Source organism: Hyla sarda, chromosome 6, assembly GCF_029499605.1.
Source record: "Hyla sarda isolate aHylSar1 chromosome 6, aHylSar1.hap1, whole genome shotgun sequence".
NCBI lineage: Eukaryota > Metazoa > Chordata > Amphibia > Anura > Hylidae > Hyla > Hyla sarda.
Genome location: NC_079194.1, coordinates 92,281,930 through 92,302,112, shown reverse-complemented (window position 1 = coordinate 92,302,112; position 20,183 = coordinate 92,281,930). Strand labels below are relative to the sequence as shown.

Genomic DNA, 20,183 nt, shown 5'->3' with positions numbered 1-20,183 from the left:
TTATTGTAAAATAACGGCTGTAAAAAAGCAGGATGGTACCTGTAGTGTGAAAGGGGCCTTCCTCTGATATTGTTGCAAATATCGAAACCACCAATGCAGGTAAGTAGTCCACCCAATTATGTGCCTGCACTTGGTAGTCCTCAATATTCACAAGGTCCTGCTTCCATCACTTATTCAGATTTTAACCTATTCTGTAGAGATGAGCGAATTTACAGTAAATTCGATTCGTCACAAACTTCTCGGCTCAGCAGTCGTCTTATCCTGCATGAATTAGTTCAGCCTTCAGGTGCTCCGGTGAGCTGGAAAAGGTGGATACATTCCTAGGAAAGAGTCTCCTAGGACTGTATCCACCTTTTTCAGCCCACCGGAGCACCAGAAAGCTGAACTAATTTATGCAGGAAAAGTCATCAACTGCCGAGCCGAGAAGTTCGTGACGAATCGAGTTTACTGTAAGTTCGTCTCTTCACAGAATAGTAGAGATGAGCGGACACCGGTCAGTCAGCAGCACAGGCTCCTGGATAGATAGCAGGACATGGCTCATTACCCAATGTCATAATACACTATTTTATGCGGCCATCAGAACAGACAGCATAAACCTAGTGACATATTCCCTTTATTACTATGGTTACTTGTGGTGACAATCATAGAACTGCAGTTATGAAAGAGTCACATGACTCCAACCTGCTTGCGAATTTTCCAGAATTTTGCCACTATTTTTTCCCAACCAAATCGCAAGGCCATCAACAGTGTGACAGCAAATCGCACGAATATTTTGGTTGCATGACCCGATTCATGGAGCCCTTATCTAACAATAAGAACACCGCACGAGTATACAGCAGATTGGCATGGACCTTGTCCACCATGCATCCAGAGACATCGTGTAGTGATACAAGTAATGACAGATTCCAGGCAAAAAATAAATAAACGTATACCATGACCTCAACTCCTTTCCTGTCGCCTGACCAGGCCCTGTTCTGATGTATCCATTATCCTCAATCTGTATAATGGCAGGTGACATAAGAAATTAAGTGCTCGATTTGGGACCAGAGGCAAAGCAGCAACTAAGGGTGGGTTCACCACGTTTTTCAAGTACGTTTCCCGTATACGTTTTAATTATTAAAAACGTATGGAACTGTATACATAGACAAATAATTGAAAACCAGATGCATCCGGTTGCTTGCAATACACTTTTCTCCCGTACTCAAAACCGTAGTTGACCACGGTTTTGTCTCCGGTTTAAAAACCGTACTGCAACCGCATACGTTTTTTTTAACATGGATGTCAATGGGAAACGCACATGTATACGGTTCCATACGGGAAACCGTATACGGTTTTTACTTTTGAATCCTAAAGTCCCCACCCAACACCCCTCCCATTAAAATTGGACAACATTTTCAAAAACGCATATTTTTTTTAAAAACTCAAAACGGACGGAACTGTATGTACTTTTAAAAACAGTATACGATTTACTTTTTCCCATACTGTTCCATCCGTTTTTTTGCCATACGATTTTCTTTAGAAAAACGGATTGACAACAGTATGGCCAAAAACGTGATGTGAACCCAGCCTCAGACAGTGTTTCCCAACCAGTGCCGAAGGCTATCTGGGCATACTGGGAATTGTAGTTGTGCCTCCAGCTGTGGCAAAACTACAACTCCCAGCATGCCCGGACAGCCGAAGGCTGTCCGGGCATGCTGGGAGTTGTAGTTTTGCCACAGCTGGAGGCACCCTCGTTGGGAAACACTGAGCTAAGAAATGTTAACATGGCAACTAGTAATGTTGCAAGATGAGAGAGGCAGCATCAGGGCAAAACTTGAGTCTTGCCCTGATGTAGCAAATGTAAGACGATTAGTCATTATATGACTACAATATTCTGCAAAATGCTTCCAGTTAGTAGGAAATAATATATAGATGAAACGGAATAAAAAGACAGGTCCTAGTTTTGCAGGGTCCCTTCTTTGGGATCCATTTCTTGCAGAGCAGGATGCTGGGGCCTCCTGTGTAAAGACCCGGTAGGCAGCACCTACTGTGACCTCTTCATCTACTGGGTCTCGTTTAACAGTGGAACACATTATAAAGGGGGGTGGTCAGCAAGGCATCCGGTGTTTCTGAACACAGTGACTACATACTGGAGATGGGATAGGAGAGCCAGGGCCTCTATTCTTACTCCCAACCTTTCTTAAACGTAAGGTGTTGTCTTCACGAAAATCCTGTTCTAAGACGTGACGAGAGGACAGGCTGGGAGTTATACAACCACCGTGTGCGTCTGGCCCCAGGATAAGTGCGTTCAGCTGATCCGGGGGCCGCTGTTGTCATTTGTCACGGCTTTCTTCAGCCCTCCTTTCTTGAAGGACTTGATGGAATTCAATAAGGCTCCGCGGTCTGTACCATTAACAGAGGGCAGGGCCAAATCTGTTGGCACATCTTTGCTTGGAGGAGGAAGAGGTGCCACAGGTGGCGGGGGCGGAGGAGGTGGCGGCGGAGCAACTGGTATTGGAAACGTTGATGTCCCTTGAATAGAAAATAGAACAAAATTAGTGCCATAGAGAAGCCGATACGATTCAAGATGGAACTGAAAATGACATTTTCTCAATCTAAACCCCATTACCAGTCACTTTTTTGTAACATACGATCATAGCCATGGTAATAAAAATCTTGGGTGGACATTTAGGTGATGAAGTGACGTTTATTTTGATACTAGGTCATGTATTGGACAGTGAGGATTTTTGTGTTGAAACTTCAGCTGTCAAAGTCAGGGATGGGGACAGTAAAAGCTGCTTTACAAGGTCCAGACATCAGTAAAACAGCAGCACCCCTGATCTCCGCTTCCTTCCCTGTGAGAATGACTGGATACCTGCAAATTCAATTCGACCAGACAGTCAGAGCTCTGTCAATCAAGGCCACTGGGTTAGGGAGAAGCCATTAGGGACTAAAAAAAAAAAAAAAAAAAAAAAAACTGGGAGGTAAAAAACTTTTTTTGTGCACTGGATCCAGCTCAGACTATGTTACCCACATCAGAAAACCACCCCATACTTGTGTACCCCTGTCCGATACATTGATTTCAATGTCCTGACCTTAGGCTAAAATTCACTATGGTACATTGGTATGCTGGCGGCCACACTTTTACGTTCCACAAAAAAAAAAAACTTTGGCAGTAAGCTCATGGTGGTCTAGAGATCCATTTAACGCATAGTTTTAAACCTATACTGATGCTTGTGTTAAACTGACGCTGCTTAACCCAAAGTAAAAAAAACTGTCTTAGGCAGTAAAGAAGTTCTGCAGTATTAGAAAAACGCTGGTCATTTTCTTTTTTTTTTCCTTCGCAAAACCAGCACCACTCCTGTCCAAAGGTTGTGTGTAGTACTGCAGCTCAAGTCCCATTCACTTCAATTACGCTGAACTGCAATACCAGACACAACCAGGAGGGGTGCTGTTTTTTGCAAAACAAAAAAAAAAAGAAGCAGCAGAGTTTTTTCTAACACTGGACAACCCCTTTAAGACAAGAAGCTATTAAGGGGTGAAAAGTAAAGTATATTGAGCGAATTATAAAGAGTTGAGACACAAAGGCCACATGCCTTGTCGAATATAGGTTAAATCCAACAGAACACCCTATACTACCCGAAGTGTAGTTCAAACTCTGTAGGCGAAGACACATGACATATGGTATATGTACATTATAAACCTAAATATCAGTGCAAAGCACAAGAGCAGCACAACAAGGCCAGCAAACATTATTGAAAACCTATGGAAATACAGGACTGGGAGGGAAAATTCTAAATTAAAGGGAATCTGTCAACTCTATATCATGCTCACAGCTGCAGACATGGGAAGATGGCTTAAAGGGGTACTCTGGCCCTAAGACAACTTATCCCCTATCCAAAGGATAGGGGATAAGATGCCTGATCACAGGGGTCCTGCCCCTGGGGACCCCCGCAATCTTTTATGCAGCACTCCGCAAACATCGCTCCGGGTCTGACTAATCACGGGGCTGGAGTATCGTGATGTCACGGACCCCCTGTCCCCCCCCCCTCGTGGGACGTCACGTCCGGTCCCCTCAATGCAAGCCTATGGAAGGGGGCGTGATGGCTGTCACACCCCCTCCCATAGACTTTCATTGAGGGGGCGGGGCATGATGTCACACGGGGGCTGAGCCGTGACGATACTCCATCCCCTGCACCGCCCGTCATCAACTACAGATTGTTCCCCACTCTGTGCAGCTGAAAAACGGGGGTGCTGCAGGAGAGATCGCGGGGGTCCCCAGAGGCACGACCCCTGCGATCAAACATCTTATCCCCTATCCTTTTCATAGGGGATACAATGTTTAATGCCGGAGTACCCCTTTTAAGCTTTATACCCTAAAAAGCTATATACATTAGGTGAAGTGAGTAACACTGAATATCTGGTAACAATGGTGCCTCATCCAGTGACAGGATAAACTAGGCAACAACTGAACAGTCAATTCTTGAAGATGAGGTGTTAGAAGCAGGAAACATTGGAAAACATAAGGATCTTAGTAACTTTAACAAGGACCAAATAGTAGACTGGGTCTAAGCATCTTAAAAATGGCGGGTCTTGTGAAATGTTTCTAGTATGCAAGAATAAGTGCAAAAGTTATCCAAGGAAGGGCAACTAGGGACCATGGGCATGGGTGCCCAAGACTTAAAGGGGTACTCCGGTGGAAAGCGTTTTTCTTAAATGAACTGGTGCCAGAAAGTTAAACAGATTTGTAAATTACTTGCATTAAAAAATCTTAATCCTTTTAGTACTTTTTAGCAGCTGTATGCTACAGAGGGAATTCTTTACTTTTTGAATTTTTTTTTTGTTGTTTTGTGCTCTCTGCTGACACCTCTGTCAGTGTCAGGAACTGTCCAGAGCAGCATAGGTTTGCTATGGGGATTTTCTTCTGCTCTGAACGGTTCCTGATACGGGCATCAGGTGTCAGCAGAGAGCACTGTGGATAACACAAAAAGGAAAAAAAAAAATGTCCTCTTTACCAAACAGCTGCTAAAAAGTACTAGAAGGATTAAGATTTTTTTAATAGAAGTAATTTACAAATCTGTTTAACTTTCTGGCACCAGTTGATTTAAAAAATTAATCAATTAAAAAAAAAAAGGTTTCCACCGGAGTACCCCTTTAATGTGGTGCATGGTAAGAAAAGGCTAGCCCAGTGTTTTCCAACCAGGGTGCCTCCAGCTATTGCAAAACTACAACTCCCTGCATGCCCGGACAGCCTTTGGCTGTCCGGGTATGCTGGGAGTTGTAGTTTTGCAACAGCTGGAGGCAACCTGGTTGGAAAACACTGGGCTAGCCCATCTGGTCGCACAAAAGAACTATTGTAGCATAAATTGCTGGAGACATTACTGCTGGCCATGATAGAAAACTGTCAGAGGTTTTGTTGGGTACATATCTTGACTGATTGGATCCATTTTGACAGCCTGAGAGGGGTGGGGGTGGGGGGCACGTATACAACATAATTACCTAATATTGTGTAGGAGCCCCTCATAAATGCACATGGGATGGATTTGTGGAAGTACCAATCAAGAGGAGAACATTTTAACAAACCCCATCTCCGTGCGGTGAAATTTAACTTTGAAACGTTACTCTTTCATTTTAGGCTGTTCATATTTCCTGTGAATTTTCCCCATTTACTTAGAGTAAAAACCACCAAAATAGTCTTCAAGTAAAAGATTTTCCCTTCGTTGCACTCTGGTTCCCGCTTTCCTGGAAGGACGCAAGTGACGGCCAATCACCAGCTGAGGCGGGACAGGCCATCACTTGCATCCGTCCAGGAAGGAGGGGGCCGGAGTGCGCCGAGGATGCGTACAGGCTGGGCCCCCGAACAGGAGATCGCCTATTCTGTGAAAAGTTGCTAACTGTCTAAAAAGTTTAGTTCCCTGGACTATCCCTTTAATACAGCTCCTCTGTCCACAAGGTGACATCCTATGGAGGAGCATGCGATGATACACACTGCGCCGCCTCCACTGCGTCTGCACTACTATGCAATGGAGGAGGCAGAGTGATCGGTATCGTCACATTCTCCTCCATAGACACCAACCATCTCATGGACGGGGAGTTGTCAGGAAAGAAGGAATTGTGGAGCTGCATTAATCTGCCTAACTATGCATTGCTGTAAACTTCATCAAAAGGCGGACAACCACTTTCATGGGGTGATAACAATATTATTACCTGCCCACAGGATAGGTGATAAATAGCTGAATGGTGGGGCCCAATCTCTAAGACTAACCCCCCCCCCCCCCCTTCCACTAATAATAAGAATGGACTAACCTTCTAGCCCTAATGAATGAAGCGGCACTGCACATGCTTGGCCTGTGTATCGTTTACCCTCTATGATACTTCCAAAGATAGCCAAGCGCTGTACAGCACATTGTAGAACTTATTATATGTGAAACCAAGTTCATTTTATTCCAAACAAAATTGTACCCTTAAAATATAAGGTTTATTAATTACCAATTAAAATTCATATCAAAAGTAACCAGCATAAATAGCTTAACATGAGGCAAAAATCAAGGTGAGGTAACAAAAAACCCATACATTGGGTCCCAAGAGATACAATAAAAAAAAGGTGAGTATATATGAAATCAGATATAATAATGTAACATATATATATATATTCACTCGCGTTTTTTTGAGAGGGATAGCGGACATGTGTCTTCTTATCAGTCTGTAGAGCTGAAGGGGGGATAAATAGATTATAACATCACAAATAATCGACAATTTGATTCCTATCCCTATCATATAGCTCCTGGAGACAAGCCTATCCCTGCCTAACAGCGGAGGAGGCGCCCCCAATTCAAAACTATGGCTGTCCGCTCCCTCAACTCAAATATCCCTAGAAGGTGTATAGATGAACCCCCTATGATGATGCATCATCATACCTCACTATCAATAATGCAAACCTCAAATAACGCAACAAAATTTAAATAATAATGTGAGAGTTAGATATTCTTATAACCACATATAAAGATGCAGCAACAGGAGAATACAGCAGCACACTGCTAGCACAAAGATATAGATAAAACATGAGTATATAGATACAACATGAGAAGCTATTCAGCTATGGTGCAGTAATGAAATAGTGAGATACTTAGCTTGAACCGTCCCACCACGGTAAGGTGATCTCATTGGGACGGACCCTACACTTTGAATATGCCTCTTGCAATGCCTGCTGATCTGTTCACACAGAGGCATATTCATAGTGTAGGGTCCGTCCCAATGAGATCACCTTACCGTGGTGGGACGGTTCAAGCTATTTGGCTGCCAAATTGCAAGCTAAGTATCTCACTATTTCATTACTGCACCATAGCTGAATAGCTTCTCATGTTGGATCTATATACTCATGTTTTATCTATATCTTTGTGCTAGCAGTGTGCTGCTGTATTCTCCTGTTCCTGAACATATAAAGATGGATATGAGGTTCACATAACCTCTATGCGTTTCCCCCAGTTTAGAATGGTTACCGTGGTTCCTCAGGAGGTTTTGTGAAGTCATAGCCAAAGAACAACAATACTGCATGTGGAGGTGGAGATGAACGTTACACGATACACATGGTTTGCATGCATTTGGTATTCATGTACCCCTGTGTGTGTGTGAAATTTGGGGCAACGATGTGTATCGTGTAACGTTGATCTCCACCTCCACATGCAGTATTGTTGTTCTTTGGCTATGACTTCACAAAACCCCGGTAACCATTCTTAACTGGGGGGAAACGCGTAGAGGTTATGTGAACCTCATATCCATCTTTATATGAGGTTATGAGATTGTTTCTCACACTGTTTATTAATTTTGTATTTGCTCATTTTTGTACATGCATGCACCTACTAGTGAGGTTAGAGGCTATGTGAACCTCATATCCATCTTTATATGTGGTAATAAGAATATCTAACTCTCACATTATTATTTACATTTTGTTGTGTTATTTGAGGTTTGCATTATTGATAGTGAGGTATCATGATGCATCATCATAGGGGGTTCATCTATACACCTTCTAGGGATATTTGACTCGAGGGAGCGGATAGCCATAGTTTTGAATTGGGGGCGCCTCCTCCGCTGTCAGGCAGGGATAGGCTTGTCTCCAGGAGTTATATGATAGGGATAGGAATCAAATTGTCAATAATTTGTGATGTTAGAATCTATTTCTCCCCCCTTTAGCTCTATAGACGGATAAGAAGACACATGTCCGCTATCCCGCTCACAAAAACGTGAGTGAATATATTTATTTCATTATTATATCTGATTTCATATATACTCACCTTTTTTTATTATATCTCTTGGGACCCAATTTATGGGTTTTTTGTTACCTCACCTTGATTTTTTTATATCACATACCTCATGTTAAGCTATTTATGCTGGTTACTATTGATATGAATTTAAATTGGTAATAAATAATAATAAGCGTTATATTTTAAGGGTACAATTTTGTTTGGAGTAACCCATTCTAAAATAATTTCTGTAAGCAAGTTCATTTTCGTGAAACAAAGTTTATTCACAAAAATCTGAATAATTTCTGTATATAATCTGATCAGTATGTACTACAACTAGTGATGTAATAGTAAATCTGTTCCATTTATATCATGTTCATGAAAAGCCTTAAAAGTCATTAATATAAACTTTTCGCTTTATCCAGACATATCAAAAGTTTCCATCGTACCAGGTCTGAGGCCCGAGACCTGCTGAAGGGCGCTTCGCTCCCCTGCTGTCAAATCCAACTCAGTCTATAGACTATAAAGGAGTGAATGGGGGAGATTCATCAAAACTTGTGCAGAGGAAAAGTCGACCAGTGTCCCATGGCACCCAATTTTATCGCTTCTTTTTTATTTTTATTTATTTATTTATTTTTTAAAAGGTCTCTGAAAAATAAAAGATGCAATCTACTCTATAATAACCGCAGTGAGTCTCAGGACTAAGACCTGGTGCAATCTAAACTTTTGACATTTAAAATGAAATGTTACAAAATGTAAAAAATAAAAAATATTGTGGGAATTTAAAATAAAAAATGAACACCAAATGGCACTGCGGGGACAGGGCAACACTTCGCGCTGCCCTCATTTTTTCTTTTAGTGATAAATGAAGCATTTTGCTTACTTTACCGATATTTCACGTTCAAAATGATGCATGCTCTACATTGAAGACAGCAGAGGGGAGAAAAGAAGGACACCGATCATTATATACATTAAAGACAAAGCACAAACAGTATTTATTCATTGGTTATGGGGGAGATGAAGTTGTGTATGCTAGTGGGTGGATGTAACCTTTAACCCTCTTCCCTGGATTTTTGCTCATCTCCCCCCCCCATCCGCTTTCATGTTTGATTGTAAGGTGAGGTCAGCATGAACTACCAATAACATACATGCCGCCATTCTTCTCCCACTGAAAGTGCAACTAATTCCGACTACTATCACCATGGAAAGTAGAGTATTGGCTCAGACAACAAAATGGCTAGGAAACATATGAAATACAATTTCATAAAAGACCAAACTCACACACAATAAATGCAGCAAGCAACCGAGTGTAAAGCGTTTTCCACCAGAAGCCAGCTGAAGCCGACAGCAATAGAAATTTCTGGAATCCGCTGAAGAGCGCAAACAGCAAGGGATCACCTCCATGACTTATGGGTCAGGCAGCATGAAAGTGATGACAGGTTCCTTTACATGTAAGTCTTATACACTGTGCAGCCTCTCAAGAGGTCTCTAATGTAACATTTTTGTTGGTATGTATGGATGAAAAACCCAGAACCAACATATGACAATAGAAAAATATACAGTAAGAACCTAAAAATATAAGATATACCTTACTTAACTGTACTTGGAAATAATACTAATTGTACTAAAAATAGAAAAACTTCTAAAAATCACCAAATAGTACTGTATATTATTTGCACAATAATAATAAAAAAAAAGATTATAAAAAATATTACAGTTGTAAACTCTAAAAAGAAGCCAATATGTATGTGTACATGATCACTGGTCCAGCTTAGAGTGGCTAAAATACTATGTGAACAGGGACATGTTAGTTTTAAGATGCACTCCAGGTAGGTTATTTTTTCCACAATGTAGTGTGCACTTACCATCACTATTCTGACCTATGAGGGAGCGGAGGAAGGAGAGTTTAAGTTTTTGTTATTTTATTAGGCATTCTGGGGGAGATGTATCAAAACCTGTCGAGAGGAAAAGTTGCTGATGTTGCAACCAATCAGATCGCTTCTTTCATTTTTAACAAGGCCTCTGCAAACTGAAAGAAGCGATCTGATTGGTTGCTATGGGCAACTGGGCAACTTTTCCTCTGGACAGGTTTTGATAAATCTCCCCCTCTGTGTCAGAGGAAGTGGTCTGTCCTGGGTCATTTCTGTGAACTACAGGATGATATCATCTATCAGGGAAAGGGATGGTGGAGGGAGCAGGATGGGGAGTGAGCAGGCATTCCAGCCCTCAGCACTCCAGGGGCTTGGGAACACCTCTTTGACACTTGGCACCAGAGAATCAAAACATTTTTCTATGTTATGTAAGCACAGACAGATGGAATATACCATGCGTCTCCTTGCCATAACAGGGTGGGGAGTTTCAATAGACAGAACACCTCTTTACTGTTTTCTGGGGGGGCTATGGATTCCCGGCATGACATTCTTAGGGAACCCCACAATTTATGGAAGGACGTCTGATCCTGAAATATGAAGTCCCTTTGTAACTGAACCTTATTTTGAGGTTACATCATTTCAGTGTAGTCTGAATACAGTTATCAATGTTAAGTATGGTGGTATCTGTTACGGCTGCCATAGCTACACATAATACACAATGTCAGCATGGTGAAGCTTAGCGAGCACACCTATAACCACAACAAAGATCTATACATGTAGAAGAGAAACGCAGCCAGGAAGAAACAAGGAATACTGTTAAATGAATAAAAGGGGTACTCTGGTGGAAGGGTTCTGGAAAAATTATATATATTATTATTAGTATTATTATTTCTGCTCTAAAACAAACCTTTAACTTCCTTCCACGCTCCCCCAATGCATACAGTATCACTGCTCCAGTCTCTGGTATGGTTTTCTTCCTGGTGCTGGAGGTTCATCACAGGTAAGTAGGTAGGAAGTAATGGTTTGTTTTAGTAAAGCAGACATCCTACGCATCTGCCTGATGCATATTTGATGCGCAGGATTTGAAGCTGCAGATTTGATGAGTTGTTCAGTCTTTTAGTTTACATCGAAATCTGCAGCTTCAAATCCTGTGCAACAAATATTTGTTGCTAAGAGCTGCAGACACTGTTTGATAGCTGTTAGGATATAAAAGCAAATTGTACCTATCCTTAAATTTACGGTGGGGGACAAACTAATAACATTTTACTTCTCGGCCAAGTGTCAAAGAGGCAGAGCCAAGCTGCTCAAGTGCCACAGCCTGCCATGCCTCCTCGGTTGCCTCCCCCCCTTTGATTCATGTACAAGGCTCTGTGCGTCTGTCATGCCAGGCTTTGGCACTTGAGCAGCTTGGGTCCATTTCTCCACTTTAGGTAGCAAGTGAGGTCTGTTCTTGAAGTTGATGGGTTGGAAATGGGAAAAACGGGCAAGTGTAAGAAGCTGGCCAAGGGGCAAATTGTGACATGACTGGTGCTGTCTAACGCTTGAAAAAAATAAAAATAAAAAAGTTAAATGACAGTTCCACTGAGTATGAATATACAATACTTAGAGCAGACATCAACGTCATTATATAGACAGTAATGATGAGAATGCTGTGAGACAAGAAGGGAGGACGACATTCTCCAGGTTGGGTAAAGACACGCTGCTGACAGCACAGAAGCAGCACAGACGACAATGTCCGAGCATGATAGCGTAATGGGAACAAGCAGCACAGGGTATGCACCAGCACCAACAGCAGCTCTAGAGGCCATTTATCTAGAATCCATGATAGTCACAGCTCTTATGTCCGAAAAAGTTACGGTATGGAGATAAAGGTCTTGGGATGTTTTTTTTTTCTTTTTTAAAGTCAGACTGCTAAACAATAACTGTTTACAACCTTCTATATATAATGAGTAAAACACAACTGCTGTGATTATTCCTATAGTAGTTATAGAGGTCCTCTCTGCACTGATACTTTTTTATTTTTTTATACAGACTAAGCTTAAAGGGGTACTCCAGGGGAAATTTTTTTTCTATTCAACTGGTACTAGAAAGTTAAACAGATCTGTAAATTACTTCTATATAAAAATCGTAATCCTTACAGTACATATCAGCTGCTGTATGCTCCACAGGAAGTTTTATTTCTTTCTGGAGTTCTTTTCAGTCTGACCACAGTGCTCTCTGCTGACACCTCTACCCACGTCAGGAACTGTCCAGAGCAGGAGAGATTTGCTTGGGGGATTTGTTCCTGCTCTGGACAGTTCCTCTTAACACTGAACTCTACAGTGTGCCAGCTCTGCCCAGCAGCTGCAAAAGAGAGCAGAAATATTTAGCACAATATTCAGCACTATATTCAGCATAGTGCAGTGAAGGCATCATGGCCTGTTCAGCTCAGAAAAGGGAGCTGAAATATTCAGCTCTATACTGTACACGGTGCTGAGCTGAGGCCCTGCCTGCATTTACTGACTTTTGTCTCTGCCAGGCTGCTACAGGAGACAATCTGCTAGCAGGACCAGAAGGACCACCCCTGGTGGCCAAACTTTAAGGGATTAATTTAACACAAAACTACAAAATGTATTTAGGAAGTATATTAGAAAAGTAATACAAAATAGGCTAATCATTAATATATTAATTTTTTTTTTATAACTAATGACAGGAACCATTTAACCCATATGAAGTCACATTGCTAGTGCTCTCTGGGTTTAATGGGACCTCTAGTCCATGGTCAGTGTCTGGTATTCAGATGACTGGGGCTGAGCTGCACTACCACACACAGCCCATGGATAGGAGTGGAAAAGACTTATATGGATATGTTCACACAGGCAAGGACATCTTTTTTTTACTAATACAAGTGTATAGGACACAGTTGCCATTGACAATAGCTGTAGGCTCTGGTTTTCAAAACTACAGTAAACTGTGCTTTCTGATACAGCAGGTAGAAGGGTATTATAAGGAGGCATATACTGGTCCACAGAAGCCTATGGATATGTCCAGCATAACAACATGTAAGTGAGCCTTATAAGAAACATTCCAGCATAGGTCAACAGACCTTCTGAGGATGTGATTTCATGAAATAATCTCACAATATTGTAAAATGTATATAGAATATATGTGGCACATGAATTCGGATGTTATTTCATTTTTAATATCCAGACATCTAGAAAACACCATTAAGTATTTTGGAAATGTAACCTAAAATCGTGTGTGTGGGTATTACAGCTTATTTCTAGTGAAGTGAAAGGATCAAGTTGTAATACCAAACACAACCTGAGGACAGGTGTGATGCTGTTTTTAGAAGTTATTAAACTCTATTTTTCTATTTCTAGATACCTCCAGTAAAGGGGTTATCCAAGGAATAAAACTTATTCCTTACCCATAGAATAGGGAACAAGTGTCTGATCATAGACGTTCCGACCACTGGAGCCCCCAAAGATCTCCAGAACAGTAGAACTGTCCAAGTGGAACTGATCACAGGAGAGATGGCCAGCTCCACTTATCAGCTGCAATGTCCTGCCTCAGCCAGTGATTGGCAGTGTAGGCCGTCACTCCAGAGTCTAGTTTGTCTCACAAGGTGGGAGCTGGAGCGCGCCAAGGTAAGAGAGGGGCCCAAGACGGGACAAAATCACAGGGGTTCCAGCAGTTGGACCCCCAGCGATTAGATATTTCTCCCCTATACTGTGGATAAAGGATGTTTTATTCCCCAGACAACCCATTTAACATCTGTACAGCGTATCCAACATGTCCGATATGTATTATCCAACTATTATAGGCAGCATCATCATGCAATGTGAAGGGACTGAGCAGAAAAGCTAACCGGTGCTCCACTTCCAAGTCCGATATAGCTCAATAGTTTACCCCTTGCTTAAAGGGGTACTCCGCTGCTCAGTGTTTGGAACAAACTGTTCCGAACGCTGGAGCCGGCGGTGGGAGCTCGTGATGTCATAGCCCTGCCCCCTCAATGCAAGTCTATGAAAGGAGGGCGTGACGGCAGTCACGCCCCCTCCCATAGACTTGCATTAAGGGGGTGGGGCATGATGTCATGAGGGGGCGGGGCTATGAGGTCACGAGCTCCTGCCGCCAGCGCTAACGTTTGGAACAGTTTGTTCCAAACACTGAGCAGCGGAGTACCCCTATAAAGGGGGCAGGCCAGGTCACTGTAGTATATACTGAGGTGTGACTGCCAAATGCAAGTAAAACCATGCCCGTATGCAGTGGTCAATGGTAACATATTATTGCCGTGACCCCTGAAAACACTATGCGCCTATTAGCTACCATATGTGGCATTTCTTCACATGTAGGCAAGATAGAAGTAGATAGTAGTTGTGTGTAACTTTGGTGACCAATAAACCTCCATGTAGCGGTCTATATCCGCTACCAACTTGTACTGTGGTCTACTTCTATATTGTCCCGATGCTGATGGGGCCATTGGGTCGAGAGACCGCGAGTGTTACAGATGAAATGCTAACAAATCTATATATTGCACATGATAAATTACAGTCTGATAGATGAAGAATATGCAGAACAGCCCTCTGGTGCCACCTTTTGGAGGTGGCTTTCTCTAAACCATGTTTGGCACCTTTAAGCCTCAGAACATGACTGGGAATTTAATGTCCCCAGGAGAAGTGTTCTAGCTTGGTTATTAAATCCCCAGGGTTCTTAAAAGATGACAAATATTGGCTTTACAGGGGTACTGTGGAAAAAAATTTTTTTAATCAACTGGTGTCAGAAAATTAAACAGATTTGTAAATTACTTCTATTTAAAAATCTTAATCCTTCCAGTACTTATTAGCTGCTGTATAATACAGAGGAAGTTCATTTCTTTTTGAATTTCTTTTCTGTCTGTCCAAGGTGCTCTCTTCTGACACCTCTGTTCATGTCAGGAACTGTTCAGAGCAGAAAAATTCCCCATAGCAAACATATACTGCTCTGGACAGTTCCTGACATAGACAGAGGTGTCAGCAGAGAGCACTGTGGACAGACAAAGGAAATTCAAAAAGAAATGAACTTCCTCTGGCGTACACAGCAGCTAATAAGTACTAGAAGGATTAAGATTTTTTCTTAATAGAAGTAATTTGCAAATCTGTAACTTTCCGGCACCAGTAGATTGAAAAAATAAAAATGTGTTTTCCACCGGAGTACCCCTTTAGAGACACAGATCCCTCCAACACGTGGCACCAGAGAGCGGATTTATATATACATCTTCACATGGCCTGTACGTCTCCACACATCTTTATGCTGCTCTCAAGGAGGAACATTACCCTTCTGGGCAGTTTTAAAGTTACATTATGTTGCTTTCTGAACATTTTATCATTGAACCGAATTGTTTACCAACCTGTGGAACTGCAGAGAAAGGAAAAATATATATTTCCCCGAATTATGCCATGTCACATGACTAGGATATGCCATCACTTGACAATCAGTAGGGGTCTGACTTCTGAGACCCCTGATTATTATTTTTTATTTTTTTATAGGAAGGGGATGCAGATTGATTTAGGGCTGTGTCATCTTCTAAGAGTTGTATAAATGAATGGGACAATCTGCTGTTCCTTTAACAGCCACAAAGCCAGAAGTGGCGCAGTGCAGGGGAATTTAGAAGGGAATGCAGCTCTGACGCAACACTGCGGCCCCTTCGTTCTTAGGATCAGTGGAGGTTCTTGAGACTGGACCCCCACTGATCATAAAGTAATTGCATGTTCTAGCCTTAAAGAGGGTTTTTCGAATCCACAGTGAGTACCGTATTTTTCGCCATATAAGACGCACTTTTTCTTCCCCAAAACTGGGGGGGAAAAGTTGATGAGTCTTATACAGCGAATACACATTAAAACCCTGTCCTATCGCGGCGGTCCCTGTGGCCATCAACGGCCGGGACCCGCGGCTAATACAGGACATCATCGCTCGCGGTCATGCCCTGTATTAACCCTTCAGACGTGGCGATCAAAGCTGACCGCCGCGTCTGAAGCGAAAGTGACACTAACCCGGCTGCACCTGGAGGGAACTTACCTGCCTCCTCTGTGTCTGCTCTATGCCGGGATCCCCTGCATTGCCAGCGCTCTCCTTCGTCTTCATCACGTCGTCGCCCACGCCATCCCGTCATCCAATAGGAGCGATGTGCGTAGCGGCGTGTGTAGCGATGTGATGGTGGCGACGGAGAGCGAGGATACCGGGCAACAGAGACGTTCCGGAGCGACGGGGACACCCTGGGGACTCGGCCGCAGCGATAGAGGGCGACATCCAGGGCAGCAGTGACGAGCGATGACTGGTCCGGAGCGGCTGGGACACGTGAGTATTACCTCCTATACCAGTGGTCTTCAACCTGCGGACCCCCAGATGTTGCAAAACTACAATTCCTGGCATGCCCGGACAGCCAACGGCTGTCCGGGCATGCTGGGAGTTGTAGTTTAGCAACATCTGGAGGTCTGCTGTTTGAAGATCACTGTCCTATACTTTACATTGTATGCTAGATTTTCCTCCTTTAAAATTGGGTGCATCTTATATGCCGGAGCGTCCTATAGGGCGAAAAATACGGTAATTATTTAGTCCTGTCACCTAGTAAGGTTGGGCTGCTGCCTACCAAGGGAGACTGTGGTCTGTGGGGGGACACAGGAGGACAGCGCCTGTTAGTGGCAGCTCCAGGACGCTGCTCTCTAGTGCTGGAACGGCCAGGTTACTCATATTATGAATGCTCTAAATTATTATATATTTCAGCACATCCCAGTTACCAAAATCTCAAGAGTATATATATGGTTTATTTTACAGCTGCTATATCTGCTACGACTCCAGAAAAATGATGTGCAAAGCCCCCTTTTATACGATCCACCACAGTCAGCTGGCAGTAAAAGGGTTAAAATATCACAGTGCCGGATATTTCAAGTAAGGCAATGATGCATTGATGTAAGTGTGAACACGGAGCGTGCATGAGAGGCCATGGATGGAAGAGAGCGGAGTGGAGAGAAGCAGGCGGAGGAGACGTCATACAGTGACTTACCGGAGCTCAGTTAGTAGCGATGTTCCCATTGTCTGAGCAAAGACTCAAACGGTAAGTGGCCTAATAAACCACAAGGAACCAGTGCTTCACTATATCAACAATGTCACCGTTCTCTAGGGACCTGCTAGAACGCCATGGCCTCTAACCCCTGCTTCCCACAAGTTACCCACAACTGCAATGGTGACTTAACAGTGGCTATAAAGAGGTGCGCTTCTCATAATACACAGACACCAACAGAGGTCACGACCTCAAGACATAGTGGAACTTTGCTTTTACCACCCAATGAATGGTGCCATCTAGATGTGGGAAGTCACTTGCATTCTTAAAGGGATACTCCCGTGGAAAACTCTTTTTTTTTAATTTATTTTTTTAAATCAACTGGTGCCAGAAAGTGAAACAGAATTGTAAATTACTTCTATTTAAAAAAAATCTTAATCCTTCCAGTACTTTTTAGGGGCTGTATACTACAGAGGAAATGCTTTTCTTTTTGGATTCCTCTGATGTCACGACCACAGTGCTCTCTGCTGACCTCTGCTGACCGTTTTAGGAACAGTCCAGAGCAGCATATGTTTGCTATGGGGATTTTCTCACAGTTTTAAAAAATGGTCAGCAGAGAGCACTGTGGTCGTGACATCAGAGAAATCCAAAAAGAAAAGAATTTCCTCTTTAGTATACAGCCCCTAAAAAGTACTGGAAGGATTAAGATTTTTTAATAGAATTAATTTACAAATCTGTTTAACTTTCTGGCACCAGTTGATTTAAAAAAAAAAATAAAAGTTTTCCACGGGAGTACCCCTTTAAAGGGAACCTGTCACGTTGAAAATACAGTTCAATATGCAGGAATCATGTTATAGAACAGGAGGAGCTGAGTAGATTGATTTACATATTTGTGGGGAAACAATTCATTAGAACTTGTATTTAATTCTGGGCTTAGAAGTGACTTATTGACATCTGCTTAGCGACTCCTGCTCTAGGAAATGCTTCCTGAAGATTGGACCGCATGTTCAACCTGGCATGTTCACTTTAAAGGGGTACTCCGCTGCTCAGGGTTTTGGAACAAACTGTTCCAAATGCAGGAGCCGGTGATGTCATAGCCCCGCCCCCTCATGATGTCACGCCCCACCCCCTCAATGCTAGTCTAAGGGAGGGGGCGTGACGGCCGTCACGCCCCCTCGCATAGACTTGCATTGAGGGGGTGGGGTGTGACATGAGGGGGCGGGCTATGACATCACAAGCTCCCGGCGCCGGCTCCAGTATTTGGAACAGTTTGTTCCAAACGCTGAAAAGTGGAGTACCCCTTTAAAGGGGTTATCCAGGGAAAAACTTTTTTTTTATATATCAACTGACTCCGGAAAGTTAAACAGAATTGTAAATTACTTCTATTAAAAAATCTTAATCCTTTCAGTACTTCATAGCTGCGGAAGGGGAGTTGTTCTTTTCTGTCTACGTGCTCTCTGATGACACATGTCTCGGGAACTGTCCAAAGTAGAAGCAAATCCCCATAGCAAACCTATTCTACTCTGTGCAGTTCCCAAGACAAGCAGAGATGTCAGCAGAGAGCACTTTTGCCAGACAGAAAAGAACAGCTCAACTTCAGCAGCTGATAATTACTGGAAGGATTAAGATTTTTAATAGAAGTAATTTACAAATCTGTTTAACTTTCTGGAGCCAGTTGATATATATAAAAAGTTTTTTCCTAGAATACCCCTTTAAGGTCATGCTCACACTGCCAAAAATGGGAAGTGTCCGGTTGGAAAATACAGGCGGACATTCCACACATTAGCTTGATTCGGCAGCACTAGGACCCACAGAATTTCACATGGAAATTCCGCTGTGTGAACATGGCCTTAGGTCGAAAATATACCGCTAACAGGATAGATACGAAGAGGCAATAATACCGACCTGCTGTTGAAGGTGGTGTGGGAGATGATGGCGAGGTCAGAGGAGAACTTGTTCCAGAGCCTGCAAAGCAGAAATAAAGATGTTTTTATGGACGAATGTTAGAATAGGAAGAACATTAAAAAAAGGAAGACTTCACAGTGTCCTGTAAGGTGGTGCGCACACAGCTTTCTGCTAGGAAAAATATAATGCAAAACACACAACTGTAATCCCAAGAGTAATTCAAAGCAGAAACCCAATCACGCTACAATGGCACGAGATCTGTTTAAATCTTTGTAGCCAGAGATTACAGCGATCAGGACGCGGATTTGCCTTAAAGAGAATCTGACAACTGGTTCACAGACACTAAACCCAGTTTTATATATTGCGGGTGAAGAGCTGTAAAATGAGGGGTCACTTACTTAAATCTGTTCCTTAGGTGCAGCGTTATGGTAGTAAATAGCTTTATTCCTAATGCGCCCCAGCGAGCATTGGAGGCAGGGAGGCAGAGTAAGCACAGTAGAAGATAAAGATAATGCACTCACCACCACCTGTCAGTAGAAAATCAAGGCTTTATTCATAGATAGATACACATCCAAATGGACAGACACACAAGGAGTAGCAGGGGGCGTCCACAGGGGCGGCAACAAGTTTCACGCACAAAGGCACTTCCTCTGGCCCGTATGGGCCAGAGGAAGCGCCTTTGTGCGTGAAACTTGTTGCCGCCCCTGTGGACGCCCCCCGCCTCCCCTGTCCACCACTGCTCCCTGTGGGTCTGTCCATTTGGCTATGTATCTACGATCATGTTGAATAAAGCCTGGATTTTCTACTGACAAGTGGTGGTGAGTGCATTATCCTTATCTTCTACTGTGCCTGTGTTTATTGAATCTACTGAGTTCTGGGATAAGAGCACTCCTCCACTATTCAGATTGCATTGGGACTGACACATGTGTTGAATGCTGCTTTTCCCAGAAGGAGTTCATGTGTCCTATATACTAGCGGTGCCAGAGTTTTTTCCTTTCTCTGTTTGATGGATCACTAACTATAAGCCAAGGAAGTTTGTGGCGCCTCATTCCCTGGGTATCAATCAAATCTGATCTTTTTTCTATATAAGTCTATGCAGTGAAAAGTTTGGATTTGGGAGACTGGGAGCCATCAAGCATTTCCCAGGCTTATAACTAGTGATAATAGTGT

General features: G+C 42.8%; 1 protein-coding gene across 6 annotated transcripts in view; it reads right to left on the bottom strand.

Moving 5' to 3' along the window:
• Nucleotides 1-1,449: 1,449 nt before the first annotated feature.
• PXK (PX domain containing serine/threonine kinase like) overlaps nucleotides 1,450-20,183 on the bottom strand; it is a 107,820-nt gene continuing 89,086 nt past the window's right edge. For 4 of the 6 annotated variants that reach the window (XM_056524457.1, XM_056524458.1, XM_056524461.1 and 1 more), the window contains 2 exons: nucleotides 19,014-19,073; nucleotides 1,450-2,511 (listed from right to left, as the gene is read on the bottom strand). In XM_056524457.1, coding sequence (XP_056380432.1) covers nucleotides 2,288-2,511; nucleotides 19,014-19,073 — 284 coding nt within the window. In that variant the 3' untranslated portion in view covers nucleotides 1,450-2,287. Of the gene's footprint in view, nucleotides 2,512-9,102; nucleotides 9,138-19,013; nucleotides 19,074-20,183 lie in introns of all 6 variants that reach the window. The other 2 variants (XM_056524459.1, XM_056524460.1) reach the window with 2 other exon arrangements.